General features: G+C 39.8%; 1 protein-coding gene across 2 annotated transcripts; it reads left to right on the forward strand.

Annotated features, from left to right (window-relative positions):
* Positions 1-1,321: 1,321 nt before the first annotated feature.
* LOC113170646 (sodium/potassium/calcium exchanger 3) lies at positions 1,322-21,157 on the forward strand. Of its 2 annotated transcripts, XM_026372822.1 has the most exons (17): positions 1,322-1,864; positions 7,956-8,060; positions 13,957-14,033; positions 14,172-14,246; positions 14,358-14,442; positions 14,908-15,011; positions 15,102-15,176; positions 15,268-15,293; positions 16,288-16,341; positions 16,462-16,604; positions 16,747-16,913; positions 16,992-17,229; positions 17,451-17,617; positions 17,898-18,012; positions 18,114-18,226; positions 18,372-18,437; positions 18,736-21,157. In XM_026372822.1, the coding sequence occupies exons 1-17, from the start codon at positions 1,762-1,764 to the stop codon at positions 18,844-18,846; spliced, it is 1,824 nt and encodes a 607-aa protein (XP_026228607.1). In that variant the 5' UTR covers positions 1,322-1,761; the 3' UTR covers positions 18,847-21,157. The 2 variants fall into 2 exon arrangements, 1 of the variants encoding a protein (XP_026228607.1); XR_003299656.1 differs by lacking the exon at positions 18,114-18,226 and having other exon boundaries at positions 18,736-18,873.
* Positions 21,158-22,747: the final 1,590 nt, after the last annotated feature.

Below are 22,747 nucleotides of genomic sequence, written 5' to 3' on the forward strand. Positions count from 1 at the left end.
CGCAATGGAGCAATGTTTTTAGTGTGTCTCTGTTTTGTTTATATTGTGCACAGGAGAATGCACACATGAATGGTAATGAAGAACAAGTTAAACATGAATGGAATGGAAATATTTTCAAATGTTACAAATGTTTTGGGTGAGGGAAAAACACCCAACATGTTTTTGGACGTTAAGGACATACCCGGCGCTCCCTGATGAGAAACATCTAATGCAAACGTGACCTTTGCTTATTTTAAAAGTGAACTTTCACAGGTTTTCCTGAATTCAGTATATGAAAACATTTGTATAATGTCTTCTGCAGACTGGTTTTGACTTGGTCAGTTTACTTTATTGGCGCAGACTACTGCTCCTGTCATCACTACTACAGCCTTGAGAGGTCACCAGATTCTAACACGTGTCAGAAATGCAGCTTCTGTTCTGGTGGTAGGTGCACTTTTCCCCTTCTTAAGCATAATTATGGTGTTTTGATGACAGTTGAAATGATCAGTAATAAAGTGTAGATAGTGTTAATGTTGTAAATCACTATATTGGATGGAAACAACAATTTTTCTTGTTCTATTGTTTCACTGGAATATCTACATAGGCGTCCATTTTCCCTTTAACATTAGCCTAATGGTCCTATGTAATGTTGTGTTTGCTAATGCAAGTTGATTAATTCAAGAGGCAATCTGATGTTAGCACAGCTGAAAACACGTATGATTTCATGGAAAACAAGGACATTTCTAAGTGATCCCTGACTTTTAACAGCAGTGTTGTGCTGCCATTAGTGTGGGCTTGTGTAATGAGAGGCAATTATAAAGCGCTTTGGATAAAAGTAGATGCAGCCATTTATCAGAGAGGCATTGTGGGAAGCTGGGAACTAAGGGTTTGGATCATTAAATTTACTTATTTATTTATTTTGTGCTTTGATTGTTATATTTGAATCTGATAAGCTGCACGGAAACAAAGGCCATCACAGCTCCACTTTAGGGTCCTGGTACATGTGAAGTGGCTCATTAGTTGGGGCAGTGTAGTGCTGCCAGTGCCCACTCCGAGATCCAGCACTGCGTATTTTGGAGCCCTGCTCGGTTCATGTTTAATTAGTCGGAGCAGGTGTGTTCAGCTAATCAGGGAGCTGATGAGACAGAGACTGAAGAGGAACCTGGTGCAGTGAAGGAAGTGAAGGTGCCAGAGGAGAGGAGAGGAGAGGAGAGGAGAGGCGGGCGGCATCAGTAAAGGTCCACATGCGTAAATGCGCTTGTGTCCATTTCTTCTGAGCAAAGAGTCCCGAGTTTGTCGCCGGCTGGTGGCCACGGAGAGGAAACCAACGTGAGCAGAGAGAGAGAGAGAGGGAGAGAGAGAGGGAGGGAGAGGACACACGGAGCTCAGAGCATGTCGCCTCCTGTTGCTGCACCTCACTGTGGGATTTGCTGTCGACCTTTCGGACTGTACGCACGAACGTAGGAAGCTGTTTTACGCGTTTGCTCGCTATGTGCGAGCGGAGTGCTCGGAGGAGCGAGGCAGCTCGGCGTCTGTTCTGAGTGTGCAGGGGGAAAACCAGGGTCGTCTGCGGGGATTTTGTGATTGTATTTTTTTTTTATTTTTTTTGACACAACTTGGCAGAGAAGTCGCTTTGCCGCCGCCGCCGCCGCCGCCGCCGCTGCTGCTGCTGCTGCTGGTGGATGCGCCTTTTTTTTCTTCCCCTGAGCTCTTTTGCAGAGAAAGTGTGAAACAAGTGTCAGAAAGAGAGCAACAGATGTTTTTAATGGATCCGCGGCCGGAATGAAAACTGCAGCGAGGCACCGGCGGCCCTTCCAGCGGTTCTGCTGCTGTGGAGTCGGGCTGGTCGCCGTCATTTGGCTCACACAGGTCATCCAGGCACCAGGTGAGACCTTAATATGGACGTGTGGCTGTGCACAATAATGAATGTCCTGTGTACATTGACTAGGACATAAATGTGATTTTTTATTTATTCATTTTTAGCACAAGTTGAAAGGTTACAGTTTCATATCATGTGCACGAATCCCAGTTTAGGATTTACATCAATGTTAAAGGTCTTTGATGGTGAAATGAGAAATAGAGGAAAGATCCCAAAGAGTCTGATGCTTTAATGTACTATATTAAGATCATTGATTAAAGGTGATAATAGTCACAGTGGATGCTGTCAACTGGACTAATGTGAAAAGAACCAATATTGAGGAAGGAGAATATTTATTTACCTTTGAGAAGACGAGCTGTTAGAGGAGGATGCTCCTTGGCTCTTTAAGACATCTTTAAAGCTTTAAGGTCAGAGAGAGATACAGTGTAAAATAAATGCAAATAAGAACAAGTAAACTGAATAGGTGTGAAAAGAAATTATTCTCCTCAGAATAAGCTCAAGGAGGCAAATGATATGCGGACAAGTATTGATAAGGATGGCAAAAAAGATTAAGAGGCTGTGTTTGACTGGGTTGGCAAGAATAAAAATCCCGAATGCATCCAATCAAAGTCTGTGATAACTGGGACCAGACTACGGTCAGCTAATGGTCCACAACTGAATCTAAGGATCAAAACTAGAACAAGTTAATCAGATCAAATAACCTTAAATCATTATCTTCCATGGGTCTCAGCACATCAACAGTGTTAGGAAAAGAAAAAACTTTGGGAAGAAAATAGTCTGCCTAAATTGAACTCTGCTATGGATTACACTCATCGACAAAGAAAACATTATTATTACATACACCATATTCAAATTTCTGCTCTGCCGATGAAATGCACAATTACTTGTTTAAGTCACTGCTATTTAGTAAGATGCTGTGCTAAAAGTAATTTCCTAAAAGGAATTCCATTAATTTCAGGGTGTCCGGCCTCATGTCATCAGTTATATTTCCTAGTTTTAAGAAATGATTGTACATATTGAAAGCTGAGTACATGATTCAGTGTGCCCCCACTGGGTCATTTTAATAGCAGCACACAAAGCTGGATCCATATGAAACTATTAAAGAGCAAATGCCGTGCTTTGTCTTCATTTGAAGCAGCGTTAGAATATTCTTCAATGCGACCTCTTAGTAATGTTCGGTTATCTAATTAAGATAAGCAGGTGCAAAGGTTTAATGGCGGTTTTCCAGGATTATATCATTTTTAAAGCAGAGCTCAGTCTACAAAGACACTTACAGTGCTGCACAGACCGCTGTTTTAAATATTTGAATCTTTAGTTGTTGTTTTTTTTCCTGATATGACTGCAAACCATCCCCTGGCCATGGATATTCGCTCTGTTCACATTACAGGAATGTGACAGTTTGTCGATTACATAAAGCAGACACAAATTGTGGCTTGTTTAAATCCAATCACTGGGGATAAGTTCAGTTATAGCTTATTGCACATTCACCAGACATTTGCTCTGGTGTTTAATCTGCTTCTTAGAGTAAAATTCTGTATAATACTGAACATGTCAAGGAGTCACTTGTGTGTATGTGTATTTGCCTCGAGCCTAAATAGCCTTTTTTTAAATTCTGCCTTTTCCCATGATGCCATCGTAGCCAAACACTGCAGCGTTTCTCGTTTGATTAAATAAATTGTTGCTAAATGTTGAAAAATTCGAGAGAAATGATTTTTATTTATCTTGCATTGTTTACAGTAAATGCCGCTCCATTCTTAGCACAATATAACACAGTCCCATACACAACACATCTGATTGAAATAATCCTGATTTCCCCACGGGCTGATTCCTCATCAGCCTCCATGGTAAAATAAACTTGACACAGTGACTACAGTACAGTATTTATAAAAGGACATGCAGTGTAGTTAGTGTCACATAAATTACTGTTTCATTGCATTTCATGTGCACAATAATCCTACCTCCCATTTAGTACACCACATGCGTCTTGAAATCATCAACCTCTATCGAATTATCCACCAGTTGTATCCATTAATGTGCAAAATTAGTTTGTTTTCTTTTCCTTGCAAATAAATAAGTCTCATCTGACAGCAGTAAACTCAAATCCCCCCGCCCCCACCCCCACCCCCATCTCCACCTCCAGCTCATTATCCTCTCATCACCTTTACAGATGCAGTCACACGCTGTCACACGCGCTCATCAGCACCCTCAGCACTGACGTTTTCCCCTGTAATCATATATGCACTATAAAGGCTTGAATGAGAGGACTTTTTGTTCTGTTGTGTTTGATTTACATGTAGGCTTCATTGTGGTATTACACGCTGTCCTTTGTTGAGTGTCCTGCTGAATGAGCCGTGTCATTTATATTTATACTTCAACCATGAGAGTTTTTTTGAACCGAGACCAAGGTCACTCAGCTTAAACCATATGAAAGCCCAGGGCAAAGCTTATACTCTGCAGTTTGTAATGACGACAAGCAGGTTACTCTCACACTACATGGAAAATACTAGACATACTGTAGCATTCTGAATACCACTGCTTGTATGACCATTTATGGACAGTATCAATATTGGTCTGCACACTGCTTTTTTTATAACAACGATTCATGTATTAATCTGAGAGACATTGTTGACAACAATGTGTGAGAAACTTTAGGGAACACGCATATTCTAAATGACCAACTCAATGATCAATGAGGTTTCAGTGCTTAATTGAACATTTCCAGCCTCAACAACCAGTATGTAATCTCCAAGATGTCCCGTGTCCCTTAAACGAGTGGTAGATTAAAAGACGCAGCAGTGTATCGAACAATAAGAGCTTTTTTGCTTAAAAAAGAGTGCTTCTTATGGCAGGAAATGAGGATGTTGAGTGTGGAGCCAGTGAATCCAAACAGCAAGGTTGTGGGCTGGAAATCAACAAAAAAACACAAGATTACAACTAAAACACTTCATTAGCGCCAAGAGAAACTGAAGTCGCTGATAATTCTGTGTGGGTTCCTCCACAGAGACGACCCTTTTCACAGACGCTCCATAATGTGGTCAAACGTTAAAATAAGGAAAATAATATTCTTTTTTTTTTTTGATGAATTTGAATGTTTCTTACTTTGATGCGCTGCAGTAGGGACCAACTCAAACCAAACAACGCTGCTACGCTGAGTGATTGTCAGATTTTATACTGGTGTAGTGGGCCCTGGGTTCCTCCTGGTACCAGAGCATGTAGGCAGTTTTTGGATGATGAAGGCATTGATGCCACCGACTGGCCCTGTTCCCCTGACATAAATCCAACTGAGCACCTTTGAGGCTTTATGTATCAGTGCATCATTTTTTTCCTTTTTTACCAATGCATATCAGCAATTCAATTCCCAGCTTTGTCCTACCTCCAGTTGGGATCCTTAGTCAAAACCTGCTTCCTTTGCCTTGTACCTTGTGAGTTGCTTTGGATAAAAGCATCTGCCAAATGGATAACTGTAAATGTAAATGCAATTCATTTATCTACAGGCAAACACTAATTCCATTAGACTAATTGGAAATCACACAGCTGTAAGTAGGGAAAACGTGTACTGTATGTATCTGTACTAGCAATGGAGAGTAGCTGTTTCCTAAAAGTGATAGTTGGCTGATCTCTGGCCATCTGATTGAGAGGACCACAGTCTGCAGCCAATATCAACAGTTTATATTAATCTACCTATTTATGGGAAAATGTTCCCTAGATGTGCTTATGATAGAATCCTTATCCTCATATTAATATAACTGTGTTGGATCTTAGTCAAAGTCAAATCAAATGTTTATCAACTTGGGTTTACTGAAATGTGTTCAGCCTGAATGTCAAAGTGGAGAGTTGTAGGACTCCACCTTTAACTACTTAAGGAAATGGAGCTCAAAGTGCTGGTGTCACATATAAATAATATTTTTATAAATTAATATCAGAAGACTCATATAGACTCAGAGGCAGTCATGTTTTACCACCATTGAGGGTTTAATAGTCAAAGACATGTACCATTACATTACCTAGGTATAAAAAATAGATTTAAGTCTTTAATGTTTTGTTGCACCTTTTGGTCCATTCTCAGCATGTGATGAAGAAAAACGAGTTTGTGGTGTTTTTGACTCCTCTGATGCCTTGTGTCAGTCACTGAGCCCTCAGCTGTCAGTATTATTGTAAGTACTCCTATGTAAAGAGATGAGTTAGAGGTTTACAATATTTACACTTACCTTTGTGCATTCAGCCACTGTGTTTATGTTGAGCAATGTGGCAGCAGGATTAAGTTATTTCCATAAAACACCACATTTCATGTTGCGTCAGCATTCATGACTAATCCTTCTGTAAACCTCTTTTCTTTATATTTACATTTTAGACCTTTAGCAGGTCTTACCTAGAGGAACAATCACTGTACAAGGAGAGTTGGCTTACACACTGTGGATCATCAAAATTATAAGCAACTTCTAGTTTAAAGGTCAGGCTAGGAATGAAGAAGGTCCCGCTAAGTGCATTGAAAATGAGCTTGTGATCTTTATCCACTTAAAAACAGCTTTTTGCAACTTTAGCTAAAAGTTTGTTACCGTGGGGGTGAGCCGCGTTGCCTAATGTAAGAATGAATGCAATTTTATGAGCCTATGGAAACGGCAAGCAAACAAGTTGCGTTTCACGAGTGAGGCCAAACTTTTTAGGTTATCATCGACTAACCTACTTAAGACAAAAGGCGCCAAGATCTGTGTGGCTTACCACCTGAGCTACACTGCTTCCTGGGGGAAACCCTGTTCAGTGCTGGCAACGTGAAAACGCTCAAACTTACAGGAAGGCCTCAAAAACAATCTAACTATTGTAATTCACAACTGTCTGAGATCACAGGTAGTTTAAATTTCCAAATTAATTTCTCTCCTTTTTCTAATATGATGATGATGATGATGATGATGTTTCTCCTCCTGGGGACAAGGTAAAAATGGTTCAGAGACTTTTGTGGCAGAAACCCATTTGAATTTCATATAAGTTGGGCTCCTCTTGATGCCTCAACATGAAAGCCTTCGTATCTCATCTCAGCCCCGACCGCTGCCCTTGTGAAATGGGCACATTGAGCTCTGCACAAAGGTACTACTACAGAGCCTGACAATCACGAAATGCATCAGACACAGACGCCAAGCTGCCCCGTAAATAAGAGGCCAGCTTGTAGTACAGAGGGTTAATACCTGCTGCACTATCCTCTCAGCCCTCGGTGGACGATATTTGCAGTTTTTGATTTTTTTTGTGTGTGTGTTTTCTATTTTCCAGAGACACGATGACACAAATCTATCTGTGGGGAGCTGTAAATGAGTCCCATTAACAAGGAATGAAATGCAGAGCTGAAATACACACACAATGAAGATTTCAGAGCTGATTGCTGAGGATGGCTGACAGCAGCATGGACTGATTTACTGAACATGCTGCTGTCATCCAAAGCAGTAACATGAAACCACAGTCTGTTGAATCCTGACTCAACAATAACTTATTTCACATTTGCTATTTGTGGAGAAAGTGGCAGCCTGGAGCTGGGCTGCTTTTCTAAAGACACATGTAGATCTCTTTATAAGTTAAACTCAGACTATAGAAGAACTACATGTTTGTGTGGTGTTTATTGTCTGGTCAGTGGCTCTTTGACTAAATTATAAATTATTTTTTCATTGAGATGAGCTCCACTAGGTAATGTTGATATGCTTGATGAATTGAAGATTGCCCACAGTGAAAAACAATTCATAGTTTGAAGTCATTCATCAAACAAAAAATCTGATAAGATGTTGTTTTTACCTTATCACATTCAAGGCTTTGTTACTTCACTCTGTTTTGGTCACTGTAAACTGAAAATCAAAAAGCTATTGCAGGAAAATCCAGGCTTCTTGCTTGAATTGACTAAAACTATAAATAGATTTTTAAAAATGAATGGTGTTTACACCTCGGTATAGACTACTAACAAATAAATCAGATAATTAAACAGAAAAATGATCTACACAAAGTGATGGTGTTTGTCCATAACAGAACACAGAGGCTTAGTTCTGCGGTTGAGGTCAGTCAGGTCCTTTAAGTGTATTTGACTGGTTTTGCACTAAAACGACTTTTTGTTTTGATACAGAGTCCTCTGGGTTTCGGCCAGGTGTGGACGGTGGGACGTTGCGATGGCCTCGTAGGCTGCTGCAGGAGAAACCAGACAACCAGAGCCTGGATCAGCCTCGAGCAGGTGAGTCACTATGCTGTACCAGGGTAGAGGCTCTGTTCTCCAGGACAGACCTGCTAATTCTGCCAGACTGTCTGCAGCAGTCCCTTATCATTCGGTGCAGGAGTGGGCAATACAGATAGATGCAGTACGTCATCACAATATCAATATGTAGTGTAGTATTTTACATTTTCTCTCTGAGAAAAACTGATATCATATGTGCATGTGTGTGTTACATGCAGGTAAATAATAAAGGCGTGTACCCTCTCCCCTGCAGGTGAACTGAAAGACAATGCAAGCTAAACGTTGTTAGACATCAGGAGTGTGTAATCAGAGCACTGAAATGAGGCTGCCAGAGTTAAAGTAAATTAGATTTTATGAGGCCTGAGTCTGTTTTTAGGAGACACCAAGTTACTTTGGTACTTTGCTTCCCGAGTCTGGTTGCACCCTGGCTAGTTTGGACAGATTCAAACCGCTCTTCGTGAAATTATTTCTGAGACCAGTCCTCAGCCATAATCAGACCCCTGTTTCTTTGGTTCCCAGCCACCTAATCAGCCTGGGAACCAGATGTGAGCCGCATTCATCACAGCTGACAGTTTTATTATTAAAAATTCAGATCACAGAGGAAATCTCTTTAATGTTATGTGAGGTGAGGAGAATGGCCACAGAGTTGATAAAAGAACACGCAATAATAAGATGACAAATGTTTTTCCTTTCTGAGAGAATACAACTCTGGATCTTCAGGTCATTTGCATTTACTCTGTGTTAATATTAGGCAGTCAGTCACAATGCTGTATTATATGCAAATTACAGCATTATTGTTGAAGCTTGGGCACAAAATGTCAGTTTCATTGTCAGAGACATTTCTGCTAATCAAGGTATGCTAATAATACGGCACTCGATGACCAGGCTGCACTCGTAAATACCACCTACTGTGTCATCTGTCTACTAAAGGTGTGTAATGTGGAATAAATAGGCTTTTATCATTTTCTCGATGTCTTCTGCATGCAGTGATGTCTGCATATGACATGAAACTCGATGTAAGTCTTAAAGACTTTCTAGGACGTGCATATCTTTTTTTTTTTTTTTTTTTTTTATCAGAGCAGTTGGAAAAGATTATCATGTCAGGGCATCCTAATTTATTTGCAAAAGGTTTACATAATGCACATCTGGCACAGACGTCTCTGCTGAAGATTTAATTTAAAAAATGACTGTACAAAAACTGCATCAAGACACAAAGTATAGCCTTAACCTTATAACAACAACACACGCTCATTGTGAATTATGTTCTATAAGATTATACATATCTGTTATACTTTTTGTTTTGATTACATGAAACCTCAATTCTTAATTTTAAGCTTAAATAAGCGTTCTAGGTACAGTACAGATACTCAGACTGTAGATGGACATATCACACAGACATTAGTTGTTCGTCCTCACAGAAGAATCCCTTTTAGTTTAGTTTTTTGGTACAAAATTCCCTATTAAAAATGATCTACTACAACCTACCCGAGAAACACTGTGTAGGGAAAAATAAATATTTAGTATTAAAAAGATATAAATTTGGATGATCTCAACACAGACTTGGAAAAATTCAACCTTTCCTTTAATTTCCAGCTCAGTGACATTACAAGTAGTTTTTGTGATCATTGTTGAAGTGCCTGTGTTTAAGAGGGACATGGTTATGGACTCGCCGGGTACAAGCGAACTAGCACAGCTCTCGCATTACAGGGACCTCACTACCCTGCTGTCTGTCACACATTCTCTTATATGATATTACAGTGGAGGTGTTTTTTTTTTTCCTCCACACTTGAGACAGAAAATAATAAGGCTCAGGCCTAATCCCTACACCTGTTCTCCACTTTCTCTGTATAGCCATTTGTTTTTTTTCTATAACTCATTTAACCTTTATTGAATTTGTGGTAGCAAACACATCTCCCTCATTATCTCCTACGTAGACACAAATATACTGCGAATTGATACTTGGCTGTTGTGATACACTGGAGACAATCAGGTGTACATACTGCCAGGCAGGACAGGTAGTAGGACTCTGCGTTGAGCGTGGCTCCAGGCTGAGGTTGCCGCCCTCTTCCTCAGCAGACCCTCTGACAGTGATTACATAATCTGCAGTGTGATTAAAAGCCTGCCCTGGACCTCAGGGAAATTATCTTGGGGATTGCACAGTAATGTCCAGCCCGCGACTCTCTTCCTATCTTTTTATATCTCTCCACTGCTTAACAAGAGGGAGATGGTGCGGTCCGCCTTCCTCTGACATGCCTTGGAGACTATGGTTGCTAGGCAACTGAATGCTAAATTTCGAAACCCAGACAGTTCTTTCAGGCATTAAAAGTGCAAAGCAAAGAACTAAAAATAGACTGTGAGGAGATGAGGGGGAGGTGAATTAATCCAAATGATGTAAATGAAGTAAATGGTCATACTGTGTGTGTTCTTGAGGCTTGTTATATTGTTTATTTTGGCACGCGATGGGCATCTGAAAATAGTGTTTTTCCACAGCCGTGTTTTCTTTTTTTCCCTAAAAAAGCATTGAGCACACAAGTTGTCGTTTAATGGTTTTGGACGTTTATCAGTGCAGTCACATTATGGATGACACACAAATAAGACAGCGGTTAATGTGACCAGTTCTTGTAGCCATAGAGTTCTGGATTGGATCCCACTCGATCCTTTTATTGTTAAACTTTTATGTCCTCACCTGCCAAGATGATGATGGATGGTGCTGTATAATCAGACAAAGAGATAAAGCAACACACCCTTTACAGTTTTTTTTTTTTTTTTTTTGTAGTTCTCTTGTGTCTCTTCAGTGTTTGATAGGTGAGGTCGTTGGTGTGGTTTGAAACCCTGCTTCTATTTCATAAGCGTTGTATTCAAACTGCCTCAAAGAAAAGCACATCAAAGAACAAAATGCATAATTGAATTTACAATACACACCTGGTCTCTGTGTGTGTGTGTGTGTGTGTGTGTGTGTCAACACTGGTTAGGTTGGTGCATGGCATGGCTTTGCTCTGTGTGTCAGTCGATATCCTAGCATGACTCTTGGACAGCGTGCAGACTTTCAGATCGATCATCTTATTATTTACTGCCCACTGCCTGTCATTCAACTACACTGATTCCTTCTGCAGCAGATGGACTAGAGAGATAGTCAAGATTTTTCTTGGCATTGATCTTAACACTTGCACTGCTCTAATCTGCTGCTCTGTGTTAATGGATTTCTGTTCTACTTGATCACTGTATATATTTTTTTCAAATGGTGTCTAATTGAGTACCTTGTCTTTTAAGAATACACAAACAAATTTTGAAAAGGTGTAAAAACGGTATTTCTCAGCCAGTTGGTTGTGTACCCTTCAGTTTAGTCTATGAAGAGATCTTCCCCGGTTGCCATTACATGCACTGACACAGTTTGTTACTACAAACGAAACCTCAGAGGTGACTAGATGAAAGCATTTCCTCTGTCAAAGTTTGAAGAAATCATACAGCCTCAATAACCTGTGAATATAGTCATCTGTTTTGAAATAAAGAAAGATAAACTTATTTATACAGATTTTTCTGTCGGCCCAGTAGTTGCAACGTACGATCTTCTCTGAATTAATTTGTTATTTTTCTCTTCCCTCGTCCTCTGTAACTAAAAACATTAGTGATTCAATCAGCTTATTCAAGTTAAACAGATTTTCTTTTCACTGTCTGCTGCATAGGAAGTGGTGTTCTGGTTGTGAGTGCAGTAAATATGAGCTGGTTGAGGAAATATATGGATCTGTTCACACTTAATTATTAGGTCTTTAGGAGTATTTGAGCTTGTAGAAGCATGAGCTGCAGTGAACACAGACTGAACTAGATCTCACGAGTTGTGGGATCAGTTTGTGGTTGTGGCAGTAAAAAGACTCCAAGCACAGAGAGCAGTGGTGTCAGGGCTCAGTACAAAGGCACTTGTATTGTCTCAGTAACTGTACATCAACACTCCACTGTGTCACAAGTGTCACTGCTTGACCTCTGATTACAAAACTGCTTCCTTTGTCAAACCGATGGCACATCTGGCTTAAATCCCTGATTTGGGAAGTTGCATATGTGCGATCATCTTTTACCCTCGTGTTTCAGCTTGTGGTCTCGTGTTGTGAAACCACGGCGTAAGAGTCTTGGCAAAGCACATTCCTGTCCTGCAACCTTCAGTAAACCAGTACGCTGTTTCTGTCTCTGTGTATCTCTGGTTGTTCTTCCCCCTCCCTTGCTCTCTCAGACCTCTCCTGAGGGTTTGTAAGGAAAAATAAATATTTTTAGACATTACGGTCCAGAGCTGCTGTCACTTCTCTTTTTTCTCATTTTTCATAAACCCTAACCATGGGAAACACATATTCACCTCCCCCTTTCTCACTGTTCACGCAATTGCCTTGCCTTTGGCTTCCTACTGCCACCCATCAAAAAAAAAAGCTGCCCCCAGGGAGAGGGTCGCCATAGCAACTGCCTTCACCAGAGCAACTCCTCAAAGCGTCCATCTGAGCTACATGTTGCAGCCCTGTGTTTCCACCGTCAGCATAACCTGAGAGTTTATGTTTGGGGGCAGAAAAGGAGACTGGAAGTCTTCCAGGGGAGTGAGATAGGGCGCAGAGAGCAAAACAGAAGGTGAAGGAAATGAAGCCGCAGAAAGTGCACAGATGTCCAACAGCTGATCAGCTTGACAGGCTGCTTGAGAAGACGCATACAGTGCAGCTTCACATTAAAGGTCTGTCTTTCGTGCGATAAGATGACAGAGAGTTTACATGCTAAGCCTCGGTGATTTAGTGAACAAGCTCTGCCTTGCAATAACAGCTGGCACACAAAGAAAATGGGCTTTTTCCTCAGTGCTCTAACAGAGCAGAACACAGAGACACAGCACCCTGCCAACCTTCACAAACTCACATCATCAACTCGAGGCCTTGAAAACGATGCACAGTAAGCATGCAGGCAGCGCAGCACTCTGGCACAGTCACAAAGGTGTAAACACTAGTGCACAAACATTTACATTTTCTAACTGGACATGGTCCAGTTACTGTCCGCTCCTTAGGACTGTGCGTCCTCCTCTTTCTCTCCGACACCACCGTGTCAAAGATTAAATCTCATATCCTCAATCACAAGTGACCCTCTCTTAATCCTTGCAGTCTGTTGTTCAGTTTCCATGCAGCTGCGGTGCAGCATGCATTGTGACGGCTGCACTGTGCTTATTGTGTGCTTGTCGACCCACTGTTGTCTCACACAGCAGAGGAGCTATAAATAGCTTCATGCTCCCCAGTAGTTTAAATTCATCCAGCTCGGCCCGGAGTTGTAAATTGGAGCTGTACCACGCTCTTGAGGCTGCTTTGTAATGCCAAGGGAACAGAGGGATGCTAAAGCTGTGATTAACATTTTTTTTTCTCTTACACTCGAGGAATGACAGAAAGCAGCTGCCAATTTCACTTCCACCTCACTTCCTGTCTCAACACCAACACTGTCTGCAAGATGTTGCATGTTGTAGCATATTATCTGCCGGAGGATAACACAAAATATGAACATTTAAATAAATTCTGATTTAATTTATGTCTGGATGCAGTGAGAGAAGAGAAAAATCTGGCAAAAATGCATTGAGTAATAAATTACTTTATTTGTTTTCCAGATTTAAGAGAAACATGTAAGTTCCCTATTGTCCAGCATTAACAGATGACATGCTGGCCACGGGGCAGATGACTGTCACCCAGAACATTGTGTCCTATCAGTGCCTGTTTATATTTGCACATTTGTTTCAGTAAATTGATTTGGACATTTCATTTTTTTATGTGTGCACCTTGTAAAATATGGAAACAAACACTGGAAAATACATTTTAAGATTAACTCATGGAATTAAATTGAAGTTTTGATGAGAATTAATTGATTGTCTAACATCGTTTACCTCCCCCTACAGCCATCCATGAGTTTCCAAAAGACATCTTTACCAAGGAGCAGTTAAAGAAGGGGGCTGTTCTTCTGCATGCGCTCTGTGTGAGTATTTCACACAGTATTACCTGAAACCTGTCGAGTTGCTGACATTATTATAGACAGAAGTCGACATGTATTATAAACAAAGACCTACATTACTGATTTATTTTGTATATGTGTTCACTGTGCTGCACGTTTCAGGCTATCTACATGTTCTACGCTCTGGCCATTGTGTGCGATGACTACTTTGTCCCTTCCCTTGAGAAAATATCTGAGGTGAGGAAAACCGAGGCAACTGGACTTCATTAAAATTGTTCTTAATTGAACACAGGAAATTAGGATTTTATTATGTTCTTCTTCTGTTATTTAATTTTATTTATCTCTCAGAACCTGCAGCTCAGTGAAGATGTGGCTGGGGCAACATTCATGGCAGCAGGAAGCTCTGCTCCAGAGCTTTTCACCTCTCTCATTGGTAAGTATGAGCTGTGCCAGTTTTAGAGAGCGAGTCATAAAACAAATGCTAAAATTTCAAATTGTCTTGTGCCAAAATCATCCAGGAGATGTCAGCAGAGTATAGATGAACTTCTTCATCTATACTCTTCAGCTCCTGTTTTTTATCATTGTTTCACTGGATAAATCACCTCACTGAAAAGAAACCATCTCAGTTTCAGATTTGTCAATAACTAACTTGAAATAAACAGTATTTGCATCTTAAGTGTTCTGAATGCAGATTTGCTGAATTTGTCAAAACATGTTTAGTGTACGTGGATATAAGGGTGCCAGGTGGCTTTACAACAGCCCACAGAAGCCGACACAACAGATTGTGATAGACTGAGGGGATTTTTATCTAATCTTAAAACCAAACAAAGCCAATACTGCATGGACACGTCTGACGCCCTCCACCTCCCCTCTGCTTCTCTGCGTCTCCCACCTTCAGGTGTTTTCATCACTAAAGGAGATGTAGGAGTTGGCACGATCGTCGGCTCTGCCGTCTTCAACATCCTGGTAATCATCGGCCTGAGTGGGATCTTTGCAGGCCAGGTAGACCAAGTCTAACTCTTTAACTTCTCAAATGGTGCTACGCAGAATGAGGATTAACATTTATAATGTTGTCTCTGTGGCTCCGCTCAGACCGTGGTGTTGACATGGTGGTCCCTGTTTAGAGATTCCTCGTACTACATCCTCGCTGTACTGGCTCTCATCATGGTAGGATGTGCTTCTTATCACATTTATGTATCTGTGTTAACCCTTTACTCCGCCACATTGTTTTAAATAAGCTATTTTCTTCTCTGTCTAGGTTATCTATGATGCTAGAGTTGTCTGGTGAGTCCACATACTTTGAATTATCTTAGTTAATCTCTGTTTGGTGTCTCCAAACTTTCTGCCAGGAATTTAATTAAAAGGGAATGTGGATTTCCATGATTACAGTTGATGGTGGATGATCTTAACTCACATTCACAGCACTGGCAAATCTTCATACAGACACATTTGCACGTTTATCTTTTTCTCAAATGAAGGACATCAACAAGTTTAACAATTGCTGATTGCAGAATGTGTTTAATCCATTGGGAACCTGAGCTGGATCAACAAATAACAAAACGCCAGAATAGGTCTTTCCATTCAGTCACAGGTCATTTTAGAGTCATCAGAGGTGATGAGGAATAAGTTAAATTAAAAAATCTATTCCTTTTCATTTAATGTACCGGACATCAGCAACAGGGACACGATTGGGTTTTAGCTTAGCTGTGATTTATTTTGTTCTTGATAAATTTGTAGCTTCTGAACTGGCATTAGTGTTTTTTGGTGGAAAAAAAATTCCTTTTGTTGTAGTGTCAGTGGTTTTTAATGAAAAAGTAGATTTATTCATCACAATGTTGGTGGTAACAGCGCATTCATCAGTGATATATCGCAGACCGTTATTGATTCGCAGTGTGCCAAGCCGAGCCTGTCCCACTGTAATTTATCTCACCACTATTCTTCTTTGGCAGACTTCTGTTTAAGCTGACTTTGCGAAATCACTGCATGCTCCGAATATCTGAGACACGCACATGTGCAGCAGTGGTCATCTAGTGTCTGCCAGGGCTTACTGGAATAGCTGTTTGTCTAAGTTCAGTTTCTGTGTTTGTTGGGGAAGTTTGGTAGTTGTAATAATATGTATGGTTGTGTTATATAGTGCTTCTCTAACACTATTATCTGTTGTTTCTTATTTTATATATGAAGACATTTACATGGGTTCACTTATAGTACAACCACCAACTCTTTGTGGTACTGTACTATATGTCACACTAGACTAACACACATACTACTTGCTGAACAGGTGGGAGTCCCTGCTCCTTATGACCATGTATGCGATCTACATTATAATCATGAAGTAAGTTTGTAACACATCATCAGTTATTATACGTTCACACATCTGAATTCTGAATAATGACAAGCCCTGTTTACAGTATAGATACTGTATGAATAGAAATAAAAATCTGTGTGGATGCAGGTTCAACTCCCAGATTTTGGCGTTTGTGACACGTCAGTTGAAGAGCACCAGACCATGCTGCCTCAGATCAGGGGCTCGCAGAGAAGACAAGATGGGAGAAGATGTCTCTGCTTGCAACACCTCCATGGTGCTTCTCAACAAAGGTCTGCTCTGATCAATATTTTGAAATTTTAACTGAGAATAATCTTTAAGAATAGTCTTGGTTGTTGTTTAATGATCTCAGGGATCTCATAAAGCGTGTTAAATGTGAAACGAGTGCTACATGTTGAGATGCTTCTTCCACAGGTCAAGCCCACAGTGAGGAGGCTCCTCCAGTCATCATGGTGGATGAACTCCTCATCCTCAACCCCCACAAGCTTTCCTTCTCTGAAGCTGGTCTGCGTATAATGATCACCCCCCACTTCTCTCCCCGCACAAGGCTCTCCATGGCAGGACGCATGCTCATCAGTGAGGTATGTGAGACACATGTAAGACATTATTATACAATTGTCTTGAAGCTCGACAACAGATTTCCCACCCGCCTCTTACAGAGACAGAGGCTGATCCGGACTTCAAAGAACCAGCGGGATGGTGAGGCTGGCCCTGGGTCAAGGGGCGGCTCAACCAGCAACAGTTTAAAGAGGACAGGTTCCTGCAGTTTGGAGAACGGAGGAGGGAGACCTGGAATAGCAGACGCTGAGTCAGGAGACAAGCCAGGTGTTGCGGTTTGCCAGCCAGAGGAGGAGGAAGAGGACGAAGATGGGATTTTCAGTCCCATCCACATACCAAGTAGTCATCCAATTTATTTTAACATATAATAAATAAGCAAACTGTCCTAGACTTGTCATCAGTAAAAGAATTTAATAACTGTTTATTAGCATTGATAAGATGAATAAAGTCTAATGACTCATTAGTCAACAATACCAAAGTTAGTTGTTCATCTTGTTTGATAAAAGTCTTTACATTTGCATCATGTAGTACCCTGTAATGTGACTTCCTGCTCTTTACAGATGGCTGCTGTGCGCGGATTAAGTGGGTGATCACGTGGCCTCTGGGTCTCTTGCTTTACTGCACTGTGCCTAACTGTGTGCTGCCACGCTGGCACCGCTGGTTCATGGTCACGTTTGTGGCCTCCACGCTGTGGATCGCTGTCTTCTCCTACCTCATGGTGTGGATGGTAAGGAGGCAGGAACTATGCTGCACACACAAGAACGAACAAACAACCAAAAAAAACCTGCAAACAAAAATAAAAATACAGATCACAGATGCTTGAGGTGGCTGCTGGTCTACAACAGTACAGCTGTAATATACAGTATGTTTTGTATTCTTTACAGCACCTACTGTAATAGACCTGTACAGTACATCTGCACATTCATACTGTATGCTTTGACAGATATTAGGTGCAATACAAAAGCCAAGACAGACATGACCCTGATGTGTCCTAATGTTTCTGTAAGGTCACCATCATCAGCTACACACTAGACATCCCAGATTACATCATGGGAATAACCTTCCTGGCAGCAGGGACTAGCGTGCCAGACTGCATGGCAAGCCTGATTGTAGCTCGACAAGGTAACAGTTTCTCCAGCTCCAAATCCCCTGCTCATCTTCTCTATTTGGTTCAAGCACTTTCTGTTCAACATTTTTCTGTCACTTTTCCCATTTATTTTCAGGCATGGGGGACATGGCAGTGTCTAACTCTATAGGCAGCAATATCTTTGATATCCTGCTGGGTTTGGGTTTCCCCTGGGCTTTGCGTACACTTGTGGTGGATCATGGATCAACAGTATGCAAACACTTTATCTCCCAACTATAGCAGTCTTTTTTTTTTTCTCCTTCTGTCTGTGAGTTTCCTGATTTACTGATGTTTGCATGTATGTGAGAGAGGTTTCAAAACCATAAAATTGTGACCTTTGTTTTTTCCCCGCCAGGTCTCCATAAATAATAAAGGACTGGTGTATTCTGTGGTCCTACTGCTGGCATCTGTATTTCTGACGGTAAGTAAACACCTTCCTAGGCGTCCATTTTAGTTTTTTTTTTTTGGGATTAGTGAAGGGCCAGTAGAGGGTTTTATTCTCTCCTTACATAGTGTAATTCAATCCTCCAAGCATGCAAATATGTTGTTAAAGCGTTTAATATGTTTCAAAGAAATTTCAGTTCATACAACAGGTTGATTGAAATCAGGTTTGTATATAGTGAAACAGTTTTCATCATTTCAGCTCTGTGCAGCACCACAGTTGATTTGAAATGAAACTATCTGAGCTGTCTTCCTTACCTCTGTCTCTCTGCTTACAGGTGGTGAGCGTTCATCTGAACCACTGGAAGCTGGATCGCCGACTGGGTCTGTGTCTCATGTTTCTCTATGCCATCTTCCTGCTCTGCTCCATCCTCTTCGGGCAGATGTGAAGCCTTAGGGTTGAAGCTCAACTCTATCAGACAACATACTGAGTATCTACCTTTCTACCACACACTCCTGAAGCCAAAAAAAAAGTACAAAAAAAAAAAAGAGTGGTAGCATCGTTGTGTTCCTTGTGAGAGTTTCTGTGCACCTCCGCTAAAGTTATACTGTACACATACAACTACACAAACACGAAAACGGCGCAGTTTATTTCTCATCGTACATCGTAGTGTTTGAAAACAGTCCGATTTTTAGGAATCAAGGAGGGTACCAAAAACTTGAATGACATGGCAGATGAAGCAGCTGGATTAAATGTTGTTGATTTAGATTTTTTTTTTTTTTTTTTACTAACACAATTTGTGTCAATTTATGGATCCGCCAAGTTATCTATATGTGTTTAACTTTAGATTGTGCACATCACATTTGATAATATCCCATACAGTGAGTGTAAGTCTCTCCACAGGAGTCTCATCCTTTCATTAATTCATTTCTATTTTTATATGTATTTAGAATTTAGCCAAGTTAATTACAGAATCACTCATTTGTTGATTTAATCATCAACACAGCAAAGTCCCATCTCTCACACGGTTTCCATGATAGTTTTTCTTTATCTGGGATGTCTAGTGTGCAGCTGGAGCTGCAATTTACAGCAGGTGAAATAAAGTAGGACTTTCCACTAAAAACCCTTATGGCAAACAGTACAGAACAAATTGACTGTAGGGAGTTGTGTAAAAAAATAAAATTTAAGTGGCCATAAAACAAACGGCTTTATGTTAAAAGATCTTTTCTGTGGAGATATCACAATTAAAAAGAGGTACTTTAATCTGTCATGTCATACATCTGAGTAACTGAATTGTCTGTTAGCCTTAGGGTTTGAATAACCGTGTATGTTTTGAATGTGCACCCTATCGGACTTTACCATTAGTGTGGCAATATTTACATGCATTCAAATGTAGCAGGTGGCACTGAATTACAGCACAGAGCCTCTGAACAGTGAGGTTCAGCCGTACATTGAAAGACACCAGGTATGTGTCAGAAGACTTACAATAGAAACATTGGTATGAAAATGCACAAAATTGTAATAAATAATTTTATGAATTAGTCTCACAACTTATAAGCAAGTATTGGTACAGCTAAATGTACGTAAAAAAAATGTAAGTGTTACAGTATTTTTAGAGGTCTTATTACTATGAAATCTAATATATAATGTACTTCTATGAGCGTCACAAACTTGGAGTTTGAGTGGAGGTTAGTCGTAATACTTTTTGAGATTATTTCACTTTGGTGGAACATTTTTAAAATAGCACAAACTAAAGCTGAAGAGAAATCATACATGCACACACACGGTGACGCTCTTGTCGTTAGACCCTTAAGAATTTTCTCTCTTTCTGTATTTATATACTGTATGACCTAAAATGTGATCTGATTTTTATAAGTCCTAAGAGCAGATGAAGTATACAAATAAGACAAAAAAAAATTCTTGTTCATTAATTAATTTATTTAGTACTATAGCATGTGAACCTATGCCTTCAGTAACTGGTGCAACCACCTTTTTCAGCAATAACTTCAACAGTTTCAACACAGGTATGTTGATCGGTTTCCTTGCATGAACGTCCTGCTTCAGGTTCTTACAAAGTACTTTAGGATTAAGATCATGACTTTGATTCAGCCATTGCAAAACAGTAATATTATTATTATTGTTATTATTATTATTATTATTATTATTATTGTTCAGCATCAACCATTCTTTAGTGGAACAACTGGTGTATTTAGGGTCGTTGCTGCATTACCCACTATGTTGAGTTTCAGTTCATGGACGTCCACCCATCTTGGATACCTTGACCTTTTTCTGTTGAATTTGCTTGTACAATTCAGATTTCATAGTTTGTCTATGAAGGCTAACTGTCCTGTCTAAAGGCAACAGAGCAGACCCAAATCATGCTACTACCACCACCATGTTTCACAGATGAGATGAAGTCCTTATGCTGGAATGCAGTGCTTTGCAGTGTGTGTTAGTCAACCACTGCTGCAGTGTTGAATGTTCTCCGTTTGCACACAAGCTGTCAGTAACTTGTGGAGTCCAATCTCTAAGGAAATCTTTTTGTAACCCTTTCCAACTTGATGCTCATCAACATTTTCTAAGGTCCACTGAAATCTCTTTCGTTTGAACTGTGACACACTTCTACAAAACTGTGTTGTCAAGATCACACTCACGCTATTTCGTTCAAACTGATAATCCTGGAGGTTCATGTACTTTTCATGAACTTGTCCTAGAAGCAAATAGATAATTTTCCACAATAAATAACTGTATTTGTTGAACTTTTCTTGTTTAATTGCGTTCACTTTATCTAGTGTTAGGACTTGCATGACAATCAGATCATGTTTTAACTTGTTTTTATGCAGAAACAGAGAAAATCTGAATGGGTACACAAACTTTTAAGCACTACCGTACGTATACTGTGTGTCAACATTTATATTTATCAGCTGCTCTATTGTCTTTTTGAAAAACACAACAACATGGGTTCATCTCTATAATACAAATTAAACTTTTTGTAGGGCAACAAGTCTCAGTTTTAGTATTTAGTCAAATTTAACCCTGAATTCAAGACTAAATGTTCCATCAAAGAGATTAGGGCAAATTATTGTCTTTTTTAATGGTTATATAATTAATATAATTGTCTATTTGGGAATACTTTTTACTGTTTGTAAATGTTAATTAATTTACATAGTTTTAAAATGATGTCTGAGACTAGTTTTGTGTTGTTTTTGACATTTAAAAAAATAATGTAAGCCTACTTGTGAATTATTGTATTGAATTGTAAGTGAATGAATGCATTTTTTGTTTGTTTTTTGTTTAGTGGAATATTGAAGGTGTAGCATAAGATTAGCACTCAGTTTGTTGGGAACTCAGTTGCAGATTTATTGTAAAATCCTTTGAGATTTTCCTCACAGTATTGCTACACTGACACACTGGACCTTCCTTTTTGCAACTTAAAATTAAGCGTAAAGTAGCTTAAGTTTAAAAATTACTTTAACAACTATATGCTAATTAATCCAAGTTTTTCCATTTTCACTAGAGACTTTTTACAGAAAAATATTCTTCCTCATCCCGTTTGTACTGTTCTTGAGCTGAATTTCAGTGTACAGTGTAGCCAGAGTGTCTCTTAACAAAATGAAGAAGATTTTACACGTAATTTAAATACCAGTATTTATCCACTTCCTACTAAATTATATCAGATGTTATTAGTTTTTTAAGCATCAGTTAAACACCCTTTATTGTATCTGCTCAACCGTTTCTATGTCAGTTCCAAAAGGTGCATCTGAACTAATGGGGGTTTATGAACGATGGACCCAGTTTAAAAATGTCTCTCAGAAGCTAAACTACAGTCAAAGTTTGAGGAACAGTTGGGTATTCAGTTGCTTATCATTCACAATTAACAGCAAATATTTAGCCAGTGAAACACAGAATGATTTTTCTGTTATTTTAATAAGTGATTAATTGATTGGAAATAATTACAGATGAATAGACAATGGAAAAAGTCCTTTGTTTTATTTAATGCGTTTGGGAACATAAAAATAAATTGTCTTTTTATATCCTCTTTATCTTCAGCTTTGTTAAACATCCCCAGCTGCCACAACTCACTGTGCTATTTGCCAGAGGACGGCTCAATGCTAACAAGTTGTGTCATTCAGTTGTGAGCTCTTGTATTCAAATTTCAAGACACTGCTACAACAAATCCAGCAGCTGAACTCCAGCACTTGTCATTTCACAGCATTCAAAGAATGTCCTGTTTGTTCTGCTGTGACATTGGAGGTAGAAGATATTTTAGAGTTTAAATCTATTGCTTTAGAGGCCGTATTGGATTACAGAAGACTGTTGTATTTTGAGTGCAATAAAAACAAAAAAGT

The sequence above is a fragment of the Anabas testudineus genome, chromosome 14, assembly GCF_900324465.2.
Source record: "Anabas testudineus chromosome 14, fAnaTes1.2, whole genome shotgun sequence".
Taxonomy (NCBI): Eukaryota; Metazoa; Chordata; class Actinopteri; order Anabantiformes; family Anabantidae; genus Anabas; species Anabas testudineus.